Here is a 23153-nt window from a genome sequence, read left to right as displayed (position 1 = left end):
GACTTGAGATGAACCGCACTTCTCTTGCAGGATAAGAGCAGGATTGATCTTTGAACGATAATTACTCATTGGAACTGATTCAATTAATTTAGGCTAGGAGCAAAAACGTGCGAGATCGGAACAAATTAAATCATAATTATCAGCTACTTAGGAGGGGTCGCACCTGAGTCATTTCACATTTAGATAAGTGCGTGTACATAACAGTCACAGAAAACAGACTGTACTGACATTATTAACATGCGCCATGGAATAGTAATACAGGATTGCGTTTGATGATGTTAAAGAGACGGTTCTTTCATCATTTACTCACCAAACCTGTATGAGTGAATTTCTTCTACAGAAAAACAAAAGAAGATATTTTGAAGAACGCTGAGAACCAAACAACCCAATTGACAGCCGTTGTATGAACACAAAACCACTGAGAAATATCAAAAAATGTCCTTTTTTGTAGAAAATCAAGTGTCATATGAATGACTCGAGGATCACTCCTCTCTTCATTAAGTTACATTGGCTCGAATGAAACTCATAGCTCTGCTCCTGGCCTACAAGACCTGGTTCGGCACCCCCATATCTTCACTCGCTAATATATTTACATGTATGCATTTGGCCGACGCTTTTATCCAAAGTGACTAACATTGCATTATCCTATACATTTTGTTTCTAAGTTAGTGCAATCCCCTGGGATCGAACCAACGACTTTGGCGTTGTTAACGTCATGCTCTTACCACTGAGCTAAAGGAAAGCTACAGAAAAATACAGACTTATTTACTCGCCAGATCCCCACGCTTTGCAAACAAACATCTGTTCCACATTTGTGGAATGATCTGCCCGCTGCTACAAGATCAGCAGACTCTTTAGCCATCTTTAAGAATCGTCTGAAAACACACATCTGACAGATTAATTCATTTATGCCTGAAACACCTCATATAACCACACCCCCACAAATCTACGTCAGTTCGTGGTATGATTCGACTAAGACCACCCAAATGTTAACGCAAGTAAGGTGGGCATACCTGTCAGTACAATTGCTTTGAACCTGATTTTCCAAATATGGTAAAAGACGTTACATTTCCGTCACGTGCTTGCAGTATTCGACCAATCACTACGCACTGGTTAATTGGCCAATCATAGCACACCTCGCTTTTCAGAGCGATGAGCTTTGTAAAAAATCGGCACGTTTCAGCGAGGCGGGGCAAAGAGGAAATACAATATGTGGAAAATCTTAAATCCTGTATACACATTGCATTACATCAAAAAGAAATGATAATACTCATTTCAACCGTGTCATAAGACTTCTTTAAGGTCACTCTCGTGCGTGTTGTATTTGTATTTATCCTTGTCTTATAGTTGGAGTCCGGCCAGCTGGGAATCCAGTTCGCCTTCCAAAAACCAATGACATTCCAATAAACATGGCGGCGCTGAGCCAAGCCATTGTTTCGTTTGGGCTTGAGAAATTCTTTAATCTTCAGTGTAGCTCACGAGAAGAGAAGTTGTGTATTCATTTCAAGAGCGAGGAGAGAGCTTTACTGCAGAGAGGCCTGATTTAGTCTTACTGCATTCTCTCTGCAGTCTGCCCTTGATAGTACACCCCGTCCTTGTGTTCTATAGGTCGCATTGAACTCAACTCGTATGTTTTCTATTTATTTCACCCCCATACAGCTTGAATATGTTTCCTTCAGCAATAAAAGCAAACCAAAATCGTGTTGACCGTGACTCGCTCTCGAGTGGTCAGAAAGAGGCGCACGCGCACGTGTGGGTGCTTGTGTGTTTACGTCCACTGTTAGGGATGGAAAGCCGCAAGCCGATAGCTGGAATGAAATACATTTGATGAATATAGCAAGAGAGAGAGAGAGACAGAGAGAGAGAGAGAGAGAGAGAGAGAGGGGTAAATAATGTAATGTTTGCAGGGTGCTCTGCCAAAAACACACACAAACACAAAGCAACCGTAAATCTCACAAACGTTACTGCAGGATTTATCCTTCAAAGCCATCCTGAGGTTCGGAGGGAATCGCTGGCTTTTGTTGCCACCCGTTGTCTTTTTCCTGCGCGCGCTGGCATCTGTTTGCAGCGGCTCCGTTCACACTCGAGACTGCAGCACAACTGCACTATTAAATCACCCGGGCCTTCACAAAGCCTCGCTCCACTCCTGAAAAGACCCCAGCCAGGAATAGTGTCACGGATTGACTGACATGCTTAGCATTCCGCCGCATTTCCAATTCCCTGCCATGTGCCGCTCGCAGGAAACACGGCTGCAGTCGCACGAGAGAAGGTTTGGTTTCAGGGTTAGCTGCTTTCGTCTCTGATCTCACAACTGTACAGGGTAGTGCGAGAGGCCGTCACCACACTAAAGAGAATACCATATGTGCTCAGAAAAAGAAACAAAACAATGGACCGTTGGATTTTCTTTTACAACACCCCCACTATACCAAATACAGAGAGAGAGAGAGAGAGAGAGAGAGAGAGAGAGTGTAAATACAGTATGGGCAGAATTGAGGAGTACAGAACAGAAATGGGTCATGTTGATCAAGTCCTTTTTCTGCAAATAACTACTTAATCACCAGTGTTAGTACACAGCAATGTAGTGGTTTGAAAAAAGAAGCTTCTGAATAGTAAAGTCAAACTATTTTGACGATAAATGTAATGCTGCTAAAAAGACAACCGAAGTACTTGTTTCCATACCACAACTGAAAACCTTTTCAGGGTTTTCAAATATTTATTTTACTCCTTGAGTTTAACTCTTCAAACCTTTCAGCTCGATAAAGTACTATAATTCAAAGTTATTTAAGATATATGTATTTGTCATATATAATATTATATTCTATGACACGGCTCGTTGGAATGCTTGATTCTGATTGGACATTTGTAGGTTCGTTATTCGCAAATAACAACCACTCAAAAATCCTAAAACCCTTTTTTGACAAATTAAATATGAAAATGTCTTTAAATAACATATATGACATTATATTTACAATGATTATAACAAATTGCCTGTTCGTGACATTTGAACATCGTTTCAGGTTAACAGCTTTTCATGGCGGAAAGGTCTGTATTCGGTAAAAATGAGCTAAAAAAGATTTCAAATTCACTTTTCATGTCCAGTTCTTTTCCTCATGTGCCAAGAATCCGTGTTTTAAGCGGCATAACCTAAAAGCAGCCGGCTCGCGAAATAAGCCCCTTCTGTACAAGATCACGCTGTCGGGGTTTATTTCTGCGATAACAACCGGCTGCCTGGACATTTTTCCTTACATATTATACCGTATTATGTACTGTTACATAGGCTTTTTTATTTAGATACTTTTTATCTGATATATTTGGTAACAATGCCTCAAAGTGGATTTTTTGGCATGCAGTAAGCCATTGCTTGTGACTGTAGTTGACTAGTTAAGAGATACACGAAAACCAATGAGATTCAATTTGGGTTGAATGTGCTTGTTTTGCTTTCAGTATTGCTAAAAAAGAATTAAATGGTTTTCTCAATTCAATTCAAAAGACATTTATTTTGAATATTATTTCAAAAGCCGACTGAAGTCAATTGTATTCGTTTTTTTTATAGCGTAACATGACAACACTTTAATATAAAAAATTGTTGGTGAAGAAAGTAAGTCATGTAAATCCAAAATGGGTCAATTGTTTTGAGAATTTTTATTTTTGTGTGAACTTAAAGCGTTGCGTTTACAACAGTGCTAAATTCATTTTTATGCACTTCCTCTACTTTTGTTTTGCTTGACTTTTAGATTTTCGTGCAAAGCAAGATATTTAGTTATTCACTGTATTTATCTGGTAAATATCTGTAAAAACACATGTGATGGGTGTCTAGTGAACATCAACCTAATATTACAGGGCTTCTTTAGGAAACTCCAGTCAATGAATCATTCAGACAACTAGTCGATTTTGAAAATAGGAGTGTTTTGTACCGTGCTCACAGAAAGAGGTGCTTTTGTTCATTGTGTCATGTTCTCAACAAATGTTGTTTCACGATTCTTCCAATGACAAGAAAACAAATAACAACACGCCCTAATTCATAATGAGCTTGACTTTAACATCCACATCTGTAATTGCAGTCTGGGGGAACGTGTGTGTGTACGTGTCGTCCTCATAGTGCGATAACACATAGCACGCTCCATCTGCAAAAGCTCTCACTGCAGTCTTTAAAATGCGAAAATATTCATGCAGAAATGATCTTTTGTCCCCTCACCACAGGCAGAACTGCTGAAGGAGTGGCTTGCAGACGCGAATGTTTTCCCCAGCATTCAGACGCCGCTCCAGTAAATGTTTCTGCTCTTTATCCAAACGCGCAACAATACCAGACATAATTTGAGACGGCCCAGCATGCCTCGCTGTCATCAGGGGTTGTTTCCTTTGATCATTAATATGCAACCCCAAGCATTTCAAACGAGCTGCAAGCTTTTCACGCCACTGGAAATAGATGCTAACGAGGCTGCCGACGAATGTGGTAAACGCTAAAGAACTGTTAATTAGCGCATGCATGCTAATAGGCCGTGCTGTCGCAGTATGATGGAGCGCGGCATGCGCTTCCTATTTCATCCTGTTTCTTTGTGCCGGATGCAAAACGTTTTATCATGCCACAAAAGTGCATGATACACCCAAACCTCATTGTCCTCGTAATTTTCAGAGAATAGATTAAAATCTCTATGAACCGTGCGCGCTAACACCGACTGATATCTCAATGGGCCGTACTGTGATTCATTCCTGAAATGTGCAACGGCTTGTTGGCCGAGGTGGTTATAACAGTCAAATTCACACCCCTTCGGGATAAAACGGGCTAGATCTTTCAGTTACACTTAGTCGGTAGATAATTTAGGTCTCATTAAATGTGGAAACAGGGCTGTGTGGCAGTGAGCCCCCTAACAGCTCGGGAGACGGAGGACAGGGAGAAATGAGCAGGTCATCGGCTGGTTCTTTGAGAAGGACATGAAAAGTGGAGATGCCTTGAGTTCACAGCTTTGAATCTCAGGCCCTCTCGTCCCCGGAGACAGAGACTCATTAGCACTTGACTTCAGAGGAGCCCATAGCATTTTCTCTCATTCTTAGATGTGGATAGAAGGACGCTGGACCGAGGGGCGGCGTAGGCTTTCGACCCCCTATCGCAGTACTGTCTCGGTATCCCATCACCCCCCAGTGCTTGTTGGGTTTGACTGACAGCCGGTGTGATGTTCAAGGGGCTGAAATACACTTCTGCTGAAGGTTTGCTGAAAAACAATAGATGTGAAGCTTTAAGACTTCTAAGTTCCTTATGGTTACAGTATCAAACCCTTGAGTCATTATTGCTCTCAATAATTATATATTTTATATAGTAAAAAGTGTTCTTTTTTGTGACTTCTTTTGGATTTTTGTAAAATAACACAAAATTGGGATTGAATACTTGACATACTCTAGATTATGGTGTCTCTTAAAGGGATAGTTCACTAAAAATGAAACTCCTTCATCATTTATTCATCATCATGTCATGTCAAACCTGTAAGAAAACTAAACCCCACTGACTTCCATTGTATGAACACAAAACCATTTCTCAAAATATCTTCTTTTGGGTTCCTCAGAAGAGTGAGTCATATACAGGTTTTGAACCACATGAGCATGAATAAATGATGACAGAATTAAATTTTTTGCCTGAACTGTCACTTTAAAATGTGTTTACTTTTGTAAGATGTAAGTTAAAATACAAGGAGCACCTTTACAACCCTCCAAACCACCCATTCACCATTCCTCCGAAACCCACAGTATTTTAACAGTGGTTACCATGGTAACAGTTACGTAAGAGTATATTAACTTTATTTTCACATATAGACGCACAAAAGCGACATCATCACAATGTCCGTGTCACATGACACTTAAACACATTCTGTACGTGCCTCCCGTGTTCCTTAGAGGTCATCTATGAACGCTTTGATTGACAGCCTAATTACCCAGTACAACAGAGCTGAGTCGCTGCTGTAGGTGTGACCCGGAGGATGGATCAGAGGACAGCGGTAGGTGAAGAATTGTTCTAGTCTCTCTGTCTATCCGGGCTGTCAGGGGAGCGGCGAGCAGACCAGTTTACACGCTCAAACCGGCCGGGCAAATGGCCCAGGCAATCAAGCGCGCAGATAAAACGGAAACAAATAATAGGCTGGGAGAGACTTGCACGCGTCCACCGGGGCGGACGAGACAAATATGGGCCGGTGATTGACCGGTGCATTCAGGCCAGGCTTTGTTTGCTTTGATTCGGCCAGTGACGGGCAGCCCGGGGAGCCTGAGGGTTTTAACCAGACAGCTGCTGAGATCCGAGCTCATCTGCTCCGAGTGGCACGGGACGTTTCAGCTGTCCCCGTTCAAAGACAAAAAGAGGTCACGGTCCACAAGGACAGAACTCGCAGGGATATTTTTACCTTCGGCCTGGCAGCGCCTGTGCCTGCGTTTTCGAATGCCAAGAATTCATTTTTAACCACCTGTTTAGTGATTTATTTCCGTTTGATGATAGTTACTCGTTCATGCTGTAATTAAAGAAAAAAGCTGTGACATCAGATGGGCATCACTGAATTTATTTATCGATTTTCAGATAAATGAGAGGGTGCTATTGTTACGAGGGATTCTGTATGTTGGAATGGCTCTTTATGTTTTATTGCATGTGATGTTTAAGTGAATATTCTGGGTGTGATTGTGGAAGACTGCATACACTTTTATCTCCTATCCCTGCTGAATTTATAGTGATTTATGAAGTGACGTCACTCAAGATTTACTCAAATAATCCTGTGCACATGAGACCAGTCATCGATCATCGATAAATCTAAATATCACAAAGTATTATCATTTGTGTATTATTTTATTTTGTGCATTATTTGTTAACATGTGTCATGCAAAATTGCCTATCCGGAGGGATAAAAAACAATGCATGTTTTATGTCTTTCTGAATGGTTTATTTTATAATCCCAGATCTTTTATCAGAAAGATCTCAGCGTCGATATAATGAGACGGTTGTTCTTTGAGTTCCTTCCCTTCAAGATAAATGATAGTATCACTTGTTTTTATCTCCTTGTCGTCCACATTCTATTGATTGAAGCTTCTTGTCAGAATCCGTCAGAAAGAGGTGAATCCCCCGTCACAAATCCATGTCATATCCCTCTTACAGTTCAATCAATTGCGGAAGCTTTGTCATCTTTAGTCGAAATCCTTCCTCAGGGCTGTTTCGGCCTTTGTAAGCAAGGTTGTTTCTGAAAACCGTCCCATTTAAAACCGCAATGCATTATTTTATTTATTTTCGGTTCAAAACAGATAATGGGGAAACTCCATAAAACATGTGAATTGTCATAATTTGACTTGAACCCTTTTAAAGATTGCAGCTTTAAGAGAATAATTTACACACAAACGTAAATGTTATTTACTTCTCTCATGTCATCCCTGTGTATTTGGGTGAGGTCACGAATATCTACAGAAGACCTGGAATAAATCTTTAAAACTGCTTCTGTTGTGCTTTGTGGTCGATTCGATTGAATTGAAACTGAATCTTTCATGTTCCACTGTAAGAAAATAGTAGGTTGTGGGGGTTTGAAGGACATGTGTCAACAGCCCTTTTTTGTGGGTGGACTGTAAATTCTGCAAGGTTTGTTCATGGCCGTGGAATCGTTGTGTCTGTGTTGTGTGCCGCTGTGTGGTAACATCTGTTCTGTTCCCCTGACCTTCAATCCGTCTTCAGTGTCTCTGGCTGTTACAACAAAGCCTTGTTCTCTTAAAATCTCTCAAATGGGGCTTGTGAGTTTAGTTGGAGCGTCGGTCGGCGGTCCGGGCCTGCCAGAGGTCGATGTCAGTGAGGTGCAACTGTGCGACAGTAATTCAAAACACAGCCCGAGATGTTAAATGGTCCATTAAACCATTCTGGTAATGTTTGAGAGATGACAGAAATTGAAAGGTTCGTGGTTTGAGTATTTGCACTTAAAGGTCCAGTAAGGGTAATATCTAGCGGCAAGGTTGCAAATTGCAACCAAGCGATCACTCCACCCCTCCCTTTCCAAACACTACGACGGCTGACAGAACATGGCGAATTACATGCAAAGGGTCCCGCGGTATATGTAGATAGAAATAGCTCATTGTAAGGTAATAAAAACATAACGCTTTATTGTGTGAGCTGTTTATACACCTCTGAAGACATAGCTATGAATATTATATTGCATTTCTATCAATAGATCATCCCAAACGTAACACACTAGACCTTTAAGGTAGATTAAAAAATTTATTAGTACATATTTTAATTATGTGGTAATGTATTTCCTAATGGAATAGGACATGGGGGGACTTAATATTTTACATTTTATTAATTTTATTTTATTGTATTACATTTTATTTGATTCTATTTGATTAGATTATTTTTGTTCATTTCAAATACATCTGCTTAACGTTCATGTTTGAAAACTTAAAGCTGTACACAAGCATATATATTTGAGTTAAAGGGACTTTTTAAGCATTCCTAGAAGCTGTGAGAAATGATAGCGCTGTATAATTTTCAGTTTGTAGCGCTACAAGAGAAGCGAGTGACTATTAATTCACAAGCTACAAACAAACTCTGGATGAACGGCTGGAGTGTGATTTTGTTTAGATGCTAAACCTGTACTGCATTAGCATCCGCTCTGTGTGATCACTTCCTAGACAGCTTATTTCAGGCGCTTTTTGAGCGGAGTCAGCAAATGCTTCCGCGCTAAATGATCCTCTTAAACGTTAAATGAAATCGGTGGTGATATCTCTCCCAGCGTGCGCTTCATTTACTCAAAACAACCGGCTGTGAATTAGCATAGATAACGTGCCGTCATCAATATGCGCATAGACACTTTTGACACGTTTAAATATAAATCCCTGTAAATGTAAATAAAGGAAACATAATTTACATCTGAAATAAATGCAGCAGCGTTTGGGCATGTCGGTTTTAATTCCCCAGCATCATTATAAATTCAGCTTCTTTTTATTTCTTGTGCGGTGGAGGTCGATTTCTGAGCCACATGGGAGATTCTGGAATTGTGGCTGATGGTTAGATGACATTTGAAGAGGATTCCGATTGGCTCAAGAGTCCAAAAGGCCTTGCTCTAAGGTCTCTGCTTATAGCCACAAATTCCTCCATTCTAAATGAAACGGGGGCTGTCAGCGAGCCCTGTGTGAGACCCTATCATCCCATCAAGTTTTTATAAGGGCGATTTTTAGGCAAAGAACGTACTCAAATTCAGATGATTTAACCTTTACAATATACATTCATTTAATTGTCTTGTGTGTTTGTTACTTTTTCCCTTAAGCAATGTTCGGAGAAACATATAAACATATATAAAACATATATAAGTATAAATGAGACACAACTGAGAATCTCCTGAGCTTTAAAAGAGACACGGCCGAGCAATGAAATGTTCCCTGTGGGTTTGTGTTTGTAGATTACATTTACACAGATTGTTCACAGAAAACACAGCAGTGATGCTATGAAATGACCTCTCACATCTTAGCGTTGGACAGTTCTTCTGTTAGACATAAGGCAAACGAGTCGTGTATCCAGCTGGGTGTTGTAATTAATCTGAAGTCTCACCGCCGAACGTCAATACGCGTCTGGTATGTTTTCGTACCGGGTGGCCGCTCGCTTGGCTTTGGTCGTTTTGATGAGGAGAATTAGTGAGAAGATGTGTCAGGTGAGAAACACTGAAAGGTCATTCTTCTCTTCCTCAGACACTTTCATGTAACGCCCTGTTAAAGTTTTTATGTCTTCTCATTAATGAACCCGAGACGCTGTCCTTCAAAATCATTCTGCAGAAACACGACAGAGACTGAAATGAACAATCTCTTAAAACTCTCTTCATTATAAGAGCAACTAGATGTTGATGGTTTTTGCAGAAGATTCTTCGAGCTGTTGCTAGGGTGTTGCTACACAGAGTAAAAAAAGATGTAATTCAGATATTGCTCTTTTAAGAAGGTAAATTTGATGGGAAATGTTTGCTTTCATATTGAGATCTTCAATAATATGGATTTTTGATTGTAGACTTGATAAATCTGAGCTCGGTTTGAGGCATTGCTGACATCTCTTCTGAAACTCTAATGACAGACACATTTGGGAGATTTCCGACTCTTTTTGTCAGGAAAAGTATCCGAGACGCAGGAGACTTAAGCAAGTTTCCATTTGATATCCATGTAATGTCATTCATGTCTTGGAAAAATAATTGAGATTTTTCAAAAAATGTTTAGAGTTGTTTTTACTGTGCAATTGCTGGATTCCAGAAATCACATTTATGTTCTCTTTAATCTCATTTGGTGATCATATACTTCCTTGATTTACTATATAAGCCGTGAGTGTTTTTACGCCGTCCTCACACACCGGCGCCAGTCAGGTTACAGGTCCAGTCTGTAATGCTCTTTCATCATAAAATCTCCTCTTCATTTTCGGCAGAAAGCTGTCAGGCTGTCATCTGTTTGTAGGAGTCATGACTCCCCTATGGCTTTTTATCGGCTCCTCGTGGCCACCAAAAGTGGATTATCTTCTTTTCTGGGGGACTAAATGGTATTTATATTTGCCCATGTCATAGAAGTGCAGTACCACCTGTGAATGAAAGGAGCGGTCGGGCGCGGCGGCCGGCACATCAGACGTGACCTCACGACACCCTGCGCTCCTAAAAGAACTATTATTGTTCCAGTTTAGTAATGACCCGTGACACATAAAATTCTCTTTGTCATTTCTCATTTTAAAGTAGTAAGGAACCGCTGTCGTATGTGGACTTGGTTTGTCATAATCGATGCCTTTCTAATATAAGTGGGTTTCATTTAGATTCTCATCTGTTTGGAGTTTGTCGGAGAGCTGCGGTGATGTCAGGCAGGCCGTGGACCCCCGATGATCTCTCATCAGCATTCCCACAGGACCGGTTTGATTTCAATTAGGATGTGAAGGTTTATCATGCCCCTGCCTAGAGCCGGCCAATAATTAGAGATGGGATAAGATCTCACGCACGCATAACAATGAAGGAAACCTCCACGTTTCATTAGCGACGGAGGAAGCGCCTGCCATGTTCGGCTTCCGTGCTGACATCAGCAGAGTCTGGTGTGCTGTCAGCACAGCGCCTCTCACTTCTCCTCTCATCTGCTGCACAAAGACTCTTTGAATGGAGTTGGCCTGGAGGCCTCCGGTCTGAATCACACCAGCAAACCGGAGCGTTAATGTTCTCGTGTAAGCCGCGCTATCTACATCCGTCAGCCGCCATCTGAAAAAGGGAGGTTCCCAACTTTGCACTTCGGGAACGAGTAGTTTGAAATGATTCTGCAGACGCAGCACTCCCCAGAGATAAGACGGCACTTCAAGGGATGTTATTTTGCTGTAGGTGCATCGTCATAAAGAGAACACAGGGAATCGTTGCTCGCACAGATGGTTTGGATATTATGGCCGTGGGGCCGGGACTCTTGCGAGAGAGGGCCTGTGGTCATTGGAAGAGACGTAATGCAGCTCTTGTAATGATGTTCTGTCTGTTTACTCCATTGCAGATGAGCTTGATGCGTGCGGATGAACGGAAGATTACAAAGATGCCATTGTGATCCGAACCGCTCCATTTGTGCCCAATTGACCCGTGAGCAACCGTAATGGACAAACAAACATCAGCTCATTTGCAGCCAGCTATAAATTGAGTCCTTGGCTTGCGCGCAGGCTCATGCAGAAACAGATGCGTTGTATCAAAATAAGAGTCTGTGTATTTAGGTTGCTAAATGTATCCAAATGAAGTCATCCTACTGTAGTGTCTTAAAGGAATCATTCACCAAAAAATAATTTCTGTAATCGGTTATTCATACCCATGTCATTCAAAACCTGTATGTGACTCTTTCTTCAGTGGAACACATAAGAAGACATTTTGAGAAATGTCCCAGTGGTTTTGTGTTTATACAATGGAAGTCAATGGGGTTCAGCGTTGTGCGCTTACCAAAAGGTTTCTTTAAAATATCTTCTGTTTTGTTCCACAAAGAAAAACAAGGTCATAGAGGTTTGGAGTGACATGAGGGATCATGATAAGCGTGTCAGAGCAGGATGCATACATTTAGATTTTTAAACAGGCAGTGAGCAGTCCTACAATAAGTCAGCGGTCTAAAGATTCCTTTCGAGTCCATGTTTCGGCAGAAAACTACTTCTATTTAAACTCTCTCTAGCATTATAAATGAGTGAGTCCGTGTGTAATGCAGGTGTTTGCCGATGGAGAGGGCTGGCAGCATGCTGGGCAGTGCCGAGTTTGCCTGCAGCTGGGCGAGAGTGACCTTCATCAGCGTTCTCTGTGTTATAAACGCAGCGCTGGATCTCGGCCCCTGGCGCTAACTTCTCTTATGCATCTCACATGGAGATTATGTATGTACCTGCCAGCACTGTCTCTCACCCCCCTCGTCTTTCCTTTCTCGATTCATACTGCCCTTCACACGACCACTGGTGCCAGCCGCATCGCGGGTCGTCCCGGAGCAAGGTGACACTGCAACATTCCCAAACTCTGTCTGCAGTATTCACAAGATACTCATTTGTGTTGAACAGATGAAGTGTCTCCTGGTTAGTTTCTCTTGTGTGTTGGAAAGAACCACAGATGAGACCAGTAAAAAAAAAAGGAAAGAAAAATAGAACAAGAGATCTTAACATTGTGCTCAGATTTGCTCAGATTTTTGGGATCACATTCGGATCTTTAAGCATGTTAAAAATGTGTTGTTTTTATTTCTCTTTAGGAATTTTCGGATAAACATCTGAGACAAAGTTGATTTTAAAGTAAAGCTATAAATGAGCCATGAAGCAGCTGCTGTTTAGCACGAATATTTTTTTGTCTGCGTGTCTTCTCCCAGCGTTCTTCGACATGGCGTCTCATTAATTCCTAAGCTTACAAAATGCCTTGTGAACTTGAGAGGGCTCGAACATTGGCACGCATTTAAAAATTACAAGTAGAATTACAAAACACTCAGAAGTGGGAGCCGTGATGCTCGGGCGCTTTTCTTTTACCGCCCAGCCGCGTGTTAGCAAAAAGTTAGAGCATCCCTGACGTGGACGCCACACGTGTCCATTCGCACACATTCCCACACCGCCTCACTCCTAGCACCATTACACCCCAGCAGAGTGATGAATTACTTTTAATAAAGCAAACACAGTTGTTTCATGTCTAGATCAATCTTTCCCTTGGTTGCCATGCCAGCCATTGTCACAAGTAATTGCCTAAACCCCTCGTCGTACCAAACCAGGCTTTTTCGGAAGAAAGCTGAACTCACGACGGCCTCAATTTCCTACTTGAGTGCACTCCGTGCCGCGGCTCTCAGCCACAGGGGATGACTTGGCTGGATGCTATCGTTACCGCGACAGTGCCGCCCATCGAGCGCGGCCCCCTGCAGCTTCTGCCGACGTGACGTCCCCCAGGTGCTCGAACCACGGGATGCCGGCACCGAGTGCGCCTGCTTGTTTTTCCGACCACGCTCCTCAACCATTCGGTCCTCGGGGTCAGGTGACAAGTATTCTCCAGCTGGTACGCCGGCATGCTCATTTGTCTCTTTTGCAAACGCTCGCGACGCCAAGCGTGAGCAGATTAATGACGTTTGATTAGCTTCCCACCGGATCTCGGATTAATATTCATGCAGATTAGCCCTGTTATTTTGGGCGGCGCTTTCATGCTTCGAACAGTTGGTGACGGCTGTTTCAATTAAGGTTTGTTGTTTGCATTGTTGTGTGTTAATCTCCCCGCAGGTGGACGCTGAAAACTGGCTACCTTTAAGCAGATCACATCAGTGCTTTAACTGGATGAGCCAGTTGTGTGTCGGATAATAACTCAACTTCACAATCTAATTAACTTCAGAAACACAGAGAGAGACTTAAGTCAAGCTGTGGGGTTGTTGGTACCGTGGTGTAGTGGTTAGATCTGATGTTGAGCTGTAATGCTGTTGGGTTCACGTCCAGCTGGTGTCTTCATTTTTGTAGTTATAGAAAAAAAAGAAACACCTTTTATCATTCAATACAAAAAATATAAACACTCCTGGTCAAACGTTTGCTTATTCCTTAAATATTTCTTTCACTTTTTAGAATAATAGTAAACTATGAAATAACACAAATGTACATTTGGGATGTTATTCCAATCTAAACTGATTTGCAGAAATGTTTTCTTCATTTTGTCCAACTGCTTTTTATGTTTTTTTTCTTCAGATGTTTTTTACATTTACATTTTATCCATTTGGCAGACGCCTTTATTCAAAGCAACGTACATTGCATTATACTATGCATTTGCTTCTAAATACAGTATGTGCAATCCCTGGGATCGAACCCATGGCCTTGGCATTGCTATGTCCATGCTCCAACCACTATTAAAGAGTTTATTTTCTAAGCTCTCATTGGTTGATTTTTCTTCATTATTCAGTTTACATGCAATATTCTTTTAAATAAAACATTTGTTTTGAAAGAAATTAATAGTTTATTGCACAGGTATATTTGTCTACACAACTCATTTCAAACACTTTCGGGTAAAAAAAGATTTTTGAGGAACATTTTAGCAGAGCTGGTTAGATTACTTATAAATTGTAATCATTGTAGGCAATTTTGGATTACATTTAGATTACTTTTGATTTCAATCTTGCTTGATGTTACATAGATTTACTATTTTGACAGATACAACAAGGAAAGATTTTCCATTCTTCATCACCAACAAGAGCCTCAACATCTTTTTAAAATACAGTACGGACAAAATACTAACACTCATATAACTTGTTGTTAGTGTTTTCTGATAGTAACACTGAATATTTTTCCCATGAGTTTCCTTAAAAATGAAAAAGAGTGTCGTCTATTACGGGTGTGACAAGATATCGTGCCGCAAGATTAAAATGTGACAAGATTTCTCGTCAAGGTCTCGTGATATTGGATGGAGTTTGATGGTGAATTTACTATTGAAGAAGCCCTGCCATTTTTAAATCATATCATAATTCATAAAAACATACGTAAAATTACATTAATTTAAACTACATTTTCAAAATGCACCTGTTTTGCATTTTGTGATTTTAGGTTGAATAAAAGACTATTTTTAAAATAGTGTAAAAATCTTGTTTTAAGTCTCGTGTCTCATCTCATCTCGTGGAATTAGTGTCTCATCATAACCCATAGTGTCTACACATCTAGCCATGAAATGCTGAGTACCGCTCTCTGTGCGATGCCAAACCCCTTCTCTCTCTGCCAGAAAAAGCCAGAAGAGTCATAAACATATATAAGGGGTCGGTATGTTTATTACAAAAAAATATTGAAATAAAAAAAGAAAGAATTTAGAGAAAGTCTCTGAACTGGTGAGACCTTACTGGCATTCTGTGATGTAATCCATAAAAAAGTAACTGTAGTCTGATTACAAGTTTTTTTAAATGTGGTTTACTGAAACTACAAATACTTTAATTTTGACCGGTGAAGTGAATTTACTCCAGAAATAAACTACTTTATTTATTTGACAGTCGTATCCATAGCCACTTATGGTAATAGTTCAAGCCCGTAGGCAGGGGGGGTTCGGGTGGTTCGAACGAACCCCCCCTCACTGCCTAGGGTCCAGAATTTAAGTCGTTTTTTTCATGTGATTATTGTCATCATTGTTTTAATCAATGCTTGTGACACATTTCTGGGTTGCTGTTTCCAATTAATATGATTATTATTGCAGGACGCGTGTGTGTGCGTGCGCAGACAGAGAGAATTCTCGCAATACACTTTTCAAAGCAACGTGAAGAAGCATCGCCTCTGAATGATGCAAAGATGCGATGACCTACTTGCGGCGCGATTCGCGCGAATGACGCAAATTGAGCGTTCGCGTGATTCGCGTGAGTTGAAAAATCTGAACGTTGGCGAAAATTCGCGCAGCGTTAACCAATCGGGTACTTGCTCTGGTAGGGCCGTGAGCGAGCGTCAGAATATTGGCTTTCAGAGACAAATTTCTCTAAATTACTCACATAGCCTAATAATTTGAGACGACAAAATGGCCAAGCGGTTGAGAAAGAGAAAGGTTAATTAAGAAAATGGTTTGAATTTGAGTAGCACTAAACTATTAACTATTAATAAACTATTATACCATTAGGAGTCATCATAAATACATTTCTAATCATAATTAAATCTCCACAATAATTCAAGTAGTACCTCCGGCCCGTGTAATTTTCTGTTACAAACCGACCCGGTCCCCCATTAAAGACAGGGAGAATTATGTGGCCCTTGCAGAAAAACGTTTGGGGACCCCTGGTCTACAATATAATAGCCATATAAACGTAGCGTAATTATAATAATAAAACATAGCAAAGAGGCATTGACAGAGAGTCAAGAAATTATGATGAGAATAATTATTATTAATATTTCAGTAAAGTTCATTAAATCTATTCTGTTGTTAGTGTGGTCTTTAAACTTATGAACTGTGTATGGACTGACAAAGTGTTACACGAGGAAGCAATTTGACAACAATGCGATAAATATTTTAGATGCATCAAAAAGCGTGCTGGTTAAGATACCAGCAGACAAGCTAATCCAGCAGAAATTAGTGCATAAAGGTCACCAAAATAAAGTATTTGAACCTCATAATTAAATACAAGAGGAGGAGAAAAACTGCAAAAAGGTCCACTTTTTGAAAAAAAGAACCTCCCCTTTCAACTGGCTGGCTACGGACCTGTAGTTATAGATCAGACTGTGCTGGTTTTGAACAAACTTTTCAATATCAGCTAATATGTTTCAGCATGAAGTCCTGAGTTAGAAACCAATTTCACTTGTGTGATGTAATGGAATTTTCAATATTTTATGAAAATCAACAGCCGGGGCCAGATTTTTCCATCGGGGATCGATTAGATTGCGATTGTGACGTCATCCGAAAAGTAAAGTCGCTTTCCAGGCAGAGCAAGTACATTTTGATGAAATACAATGAAGTCACGCATCATTTTCATGGTAAAATAACATGATAAACCAGGAAAGGAAATATATATTCGTTTTGATACCGTGTGACTTTAAACACTCGCCTTTGCCACCTCTACATGATCACCTGACCAATGACAGCTATTTCAACAGGCATTTTAAAGAACTGGAAACTAGAAAAGCGGGGTCGACCCCTGGGGACACTTCACGTGGCAAACCAATGTCAGGCGAGCAGGAGAAAGCGGGTGGATATGAGTGTTAAACGATCAGTTCTATATTTATTCCTCTGCATGTGTTGTGCATTAAACCACATTTGTCTGGTAATCACATGAGAGATCTCAGCGTGTTTGTTTCAGGATAGCTGGAAAACAGTAACGCAGGACAATAACCAGCCATGAGGGAGAATATTAAACCCTGTTCAGTTTTTCATCTCGCAACATTTTCCATTGCACTTATTCTCCTGTGTCAACGGTCCAGAATGTTTGTTGTTCGTACCTTGGTGGACCTTTTATTTCTTGTTTCTTGGTCTCACTCGTGTGTGTTGTTTAATGGTTGTTATTGTGTTGCAGGCGGCCGTGGTGACTGTGTTTCGAGTGTTTTTCTTATGTTTAAGAAGTTTATTGGTGGTTTAAAATGAATTTTAAAGGGACGAAAATGTGATTTTATTTACTCGTACTCATGTATCCCTAATGACTTATTTCAGAGCCAAAAGGCAGATTTTTTAAAAGTAACAAATCACTTTTGAATTCGTGAAGGCGTTTGTTAAAAAAGCTTGTTTGCAAGCCTTCAGGACACTTACGTATATAAGACACGGAATACAAAACACGATTCATGTAAAGTTATGTTTTGACGGATGATTTAATGAATTTACCTTTTGCGTCCTTTTGAAGCTTGAAAAGATTTGTTCTCAATTCGTTCTCATTGTAACCAAAACATAAAAAATCTAAGATCAACAAAAGACATTCGAAAGAGTAAATGATGACAAAATGTAAATGTTTTAGCTGAACTTTTCCTTCAGGTCACAATTATTTTATTATGAAATCTAAAGAAGCTTGCGGTGTATGAGGGATGACTGTACAGTCAGTTATATGTGTCATGACGGCCATCTAAGAGTTCTCCAAACCGCCTACTGAATTTTTATTTTGAAGAAAGTTGCGCTTGACGTTGAATCTCACAGTAAAGATGAAAGTGTTTCTTTCCCAGCGCTGCTGATGGAGCGTTCTTGCTCTTCTACGTGCATCTCTAATTCCCACATTTGTGTTTAATATTAAATTCATTTTTCTGCTGATGTGCTGCTTTGGAGCGAAAATCTGAATCTTAAAGCATCCCAGAATGAGGTTTAAACAAGAACAGTTTTACTTCTTTAATGAGGTCCTCGTCTGCCGTATCCTCATCGCTCATTTCACTAAACATCTCATTTCGTGTCCCAGAAAAGAAAGTCCTACAGGTTTGCCACGAATCCACGTGATGCTTTTGAAAACGAATCATTTGAGAAGGTAATGTGGGAAGGTCAGGAGATCTCAGCTCACCTGGAGCTCGTGTCTACATGATATTTCCCAGGGAGTTGACAGGAGAAGAGAAGGTTAACGTGTAACATTTACCGCTCGGCTGACGTCCTCCTGCAGGGCTCGGAGCGCTTACCTGATTTTGTGCTGAAGGATAGATTTACGCTCTCAGGATTGGCAACCACGAGCTAGGAAAACAAGCCAGAGCTGTTGAGAAACAAGCTGGAAGTGTTGGCACCTCTTGAAGAAACTTCTGAGCAGATGTGAAAGGCTCAGAGTATCTGTACACACAAACACACTTTGATCAATGCATTCGAAACGTGTTCGTCGCATTTCTTTCGCATGTCTGTGTTTTTTACTTTTCCACTCACGCCAGACAGTGTTGGTGTTGTCGCCATCTGCTCTAGATTAATGTAACTAACAATCAATAATTGAAGCATCTGCTTATTCTCAAATGTCCCGCTCTGCCACAGTTACTGCTTTGTGAACGGTTTTATTTCCCATAAACCCTGAGCGTACATGAAAGATTTTAATATCTTATCACGACATCAACCAATAAGCAGCAGTCATGATGGTCATGTGGATGTAAACATGATCATGACACTTTTTTTCTGTAGAACACAAAATATATTTTGAGAAATGTCTCAAAAGTCAGTGGACGCGCCAATGTTGTTTCATCATTAACGTTCTTTCAAATATCTTCTTTTGTGTTTTACACAAGAAAGAAAGTTAAACAGGTTTGGAATAATTTGAAAGTGAGTGAAATTCCCAAAATGGGCGGATCTGGCATCAGACCCGTCGCAATTATCATGAAATCAGTCTTGTGTTTGTCACGATCTTCTGTGAAGATGACGTTACAGACAGCTGTGATTACAATGGTAGGTTTCTTCAGGCCATCATTGTGCTGCATGAGGAAGTTGAGACGGCCTCTGAATGTGGAATGCGTCGCATTGATTGCGGTCCTGAAGCGTGACCTTTTCTGCGCATCCCTTCACAGTTTGATGCGGATCGTCAATCGATGAGAATCACAAGCACGCTCGTGTGATTGCACGGTAGATGTGTTTGGGCCACCAGCTGTGATATATTTAGATATGGATGTCACATTTAGTTGTCTCAGAGCCTTACCAGTGTGCTTCACTATGTGCTGAAATGTACAGTATGTTGTAGTGTTGGAGGATTTCTATCTAAAAGACATTTTAAAAGATTATATTTTTTCAAGTAATATTTTATTAAATGCTGTTGACTGTGTTGGACTTATACATAAGTCTATACTTGTATGCTATATAAAATTTTTTATTATTATTATTTGTAATTATTGTAAAAATCTAAAATAGTTCATCATCTGATAAATATGTAAATATAAATGTTTTAATGTTTTATCAATATTTCAAATTTACTCACATGTGAATTTCTTTTTCATTTTAGTAAAATGTTGAGCAATTTATTTATTTTAAATTGTATTATTTAAAATTTCTTGTCCCTCAACTTAATTTTGTTGTATCTTTTGGCTATGGAAACATTCCTAGTACATTTGAGAAATATTTAGGCCTATATTTTATTTGCTTTCATTTAATAGAAATGTTTTTATCGTTTTTGTAAAACTTACTGTAATAACTCTAGACATTTTTATTATTCTTGAAACGTTAACTTGTCTATATCCTCAGAAACTAGTTTTAAAGTGACTTCACCGACGCTGAAAATGCTTTTACAAATATTATTTAACAAAGCAGAGTAAACAGCACAGACGCCTTTGAATATCAAACGAACTGAAATTTGTCTCCCGTCTCTTTGTGTCTTTGTGTAGGTGTTGTTTTTAGTTGCGTAGCGGCTGAGTCTCTCTCAGTTATCAGTCCTCTAAACAGCCGGGTTTGCTCTGTCTTTATCAGCACACTTTTTATCACTTTTCTGTCTGGTGTTTCAGCCAAGAGCCCAGCAGGTGAGACAGCGGAGGGGTTGCCAGGCGAGTGTTGCTAGGCAACCTGTAACTCCATCAGGGGGCAACATGATTACCTGCTGTAAGAATGGCTACCTGTTCTGGGTATTTATTTCACTGGTGGAGATGGCGTGTATTTTTTATTTCACTATGACAAAAATTATATATATAATCAAGTTTGTTTACATTTGTATTGTACTGTGAAAGAGTTTAATGCCGCATAGGAGCATATAGATTTTACTATTACTATATTACATTAAAAACTCCCATGTTATGAAGGACTTTTATCATTATTTGTTCTTATTTCAGCTATGGAATTCCAGTTTCTGAGCACCAAAACTTAAGCTAATCTCCAGAAGTTTTTATGTGTTGTTGAATCTGAACAGCAGCTGATGTTGTGTTTCAGATGATGTGTGTGAACCACGTCAGGCGATCATGACAGGATTGAATCATTCGGTAGTTTGAAGCTCATTATGCCTGAAGGAGCTCTTGTGAATCAGATGCTCAGAAACAGAGAGCCGATGGCAATGCAGATGACATTTCTCAACCCTGCACCACGGACACTTCATGGCTTTTGGATGACTGTAGAGTAACGCAGAATGTCTTGTTTAATATATAGTGCTATTACTGTGTTTGTGATTGCTTTATTTTTGATGAAAAAAGTGTAATTTCCCAAACCTATGGCCCGTATTTCTTCGTATGTAGTATGAAATGAAACACATTAAAGTTAATAAGGTGAACTGAGAGCTGGAGAGGCCGGGGTTGAGTTAGTGATGCCGAGTGCCATCGGCGTCTGCGGTGGGAATTCAGTGTGCTAATCGACCAATTAGAGCTTTGGAAATTGGTGGAGACGCCGTACAAAGCCGGGCTTGTCATTTAATCAACTTAATTCTAATTTAAAACTAATGGCGTGCGTGTCCACTCGCTTACGACGAATGATCACGCCTTAGCATTTCCCTCCATCTCACTAAAAGAAAAAACACATTTGCTTAAAAATTGCATTACAGAAATGGAATTGAATCCCAGCCGTCTGAAACAGACTCCCCCACCCGAATCCATTTGCCTCCAGGCGGATATCGATGCGAGCGGAACCTAAAAGCACTCTCATGTACGTACGCGGATGTGAACCGAACGCGTCCAATCGCGGCGCGGAGCAACGGGCCGTACACAAAGAGGCAATTAATATTGAACCGTGCACGGTGGCTCGAGAGGTCTTATAATAACATGGTTAGACCAAAGGTTAATGTGTTGAATTGAATCTGCATCCTCATTCGTTTCAATGAAGCCGTCCCAAAAACCAGAGGAGTCCGTAATGAAAGGGTGCACCCGGTACAAAGTGAAATTAATTATAGGGCCCTTCATAAATTCATTGCATGTCTTAATTTTCCTCCCAGCCATTATCAGCTCTGCTGGAAGTGGGCCGTACTCTCGCGCCGATCTAATGAACGGCCGTGAGAGATGATGAGGATGAATGACATGTGTGTGGCGCTGGCCTCTCCGGTGTGTTCGGGGATCCTTTAGTCAAACCCTGACATCTCTGGTGGTGAATATAGAGAGGATATTATGTGTTTTGAGAGAATGGACAGTGGACTGTCAGTCCGCTATGGTGTGCATCACAGGATTCAGATTGCCTCTTTGAAAACGTGAATACATGCATGTCATGTCTGAGATATGAGCCTTATATCAGAAACTGTGTAGCGTAGTGATGATTGACAGACGAGCTTTTAACACCTCGTGTCCTTTTGAACGGCTGAAGTGTGTTTTTAATGCATGTTATTCAAGTGCGGGCGCAGCGCTACTTGTGGGTAAACTACTTTTGACGTTTATGTTTTGGAAGCGCCCTTGATGTACTCAGATGATGTCTTCAGGAATAAATACAGTATGAATTCAAATAAGATTACCTTTTTTCCAGATTGAAGTTAATTGTTCAGATTTCGTTCATACCGGCAACCGTGTCATGTTGTTAAATGGTGTCGAGGGGGTTCTAGGTGGGTCTTGTGTTTGATTTGTTTTTTTCTTTCGGAGCAGATCTGTAGGATTTTTAGAGCCTGTTGTATCGTCTGTCTCAATCCAATCGCTTAGAAAAGTCATTTCACTCTTCTCAACCAGCTGTGCTATTTGTACCATCATTCACGTCTACTGTGATGTTTTGTGCAGAAATTTGAACCGACTTGACCTCTAAACCTGAGATGATTAACAGTAGAAATGCAAGTCCAGATATGCACTAGTTCATTTCTTCTCAGAATGTAGTCAAGCTAAGTGAAGCCAAAATACAGACGCATGTGACCAACAAAAAAACACTGTTGCAGTATATGATGTTTTCAAATGAAGTGATTTCTTGGCAATGAGAAAATATATTTTCTGTTTGAACAGATACTTGCACGTGAGAAATCATTGAGCAAGACTATAATGGAAGAAATTGAACCACTGTACATTTTCTGAGGAAATCTTCATTTCGGACGCTTTTATTCAAAATGAATGACAGTATTTTTAAGTCCCATGACACTGTACTCTACAGTATGAGTGATTGTAACATGCTCTCTTTCTGGTTCTCTTCGCAGGCATACTTCCGACAGGGTGTTGCCCTTCAGTATCTTGGGCGCCATGCAGACGCCCTGGCAGCGTTCGCGTCGGGACTGGCGCAGGACCCCAAGAGTCTTCAGCTGTTGGTGGGAATGGTGGAGGCCGCCATGAAGTCCCCGCTGCGAGGTACATGCCTCTGGGCTACTTAAATTGAAGACGATCAATTCATTTTGGTGTTCTCATGTGTACAATTGCATCAGCGAAAATACATTTTTGTAAGTATAGAAGTAATGGGGTTTGCGCACATTCTCAGTGATGCTATCGAGACACTCAG

General features: G+C 40.5%; 1 protein-coding gene across 4 annotated transcripts in view; it reads left to right on the top strand.

Annotated features, from left to right (window-relative positions):
* The window catches only part of ttc28 (tetratricopeptide repeat domain 28), a 166208-nt gene that overhangs the window by 85331 nt on the left and 57724 nt on the right, over positions 1-23153 (top strand). For all 4 annotated transcript variants that reach the window (XM_079448977.1, XM_079448978.1, XM_079448976.1 and 1 more), the window contains one exon: positions 22858-23005. In XM_079448977.1, coding sequence (XP_079305103.1) covers positions 22858-23005 — 148 coding nt within the window. The remainder of the gene's footprint in view (positions 1-22857; positions 23006-23153) is intronic.

This window comes from Barbatula barbatula (genome assembly GCF_947034865.1).
Source record: "Barbatula barbatula genome assembly, chromosome: 24".
Taxonomy (NCBI): Eukaryota; Metazoa; Chordata; class Actinopteri; order Cypriniformes; family Nemacheilidae; genus Barbatula; species Barbatula barbatula.
This window is presented reverse-complemented; position numbering and strand designations above follow the sequence as displayed.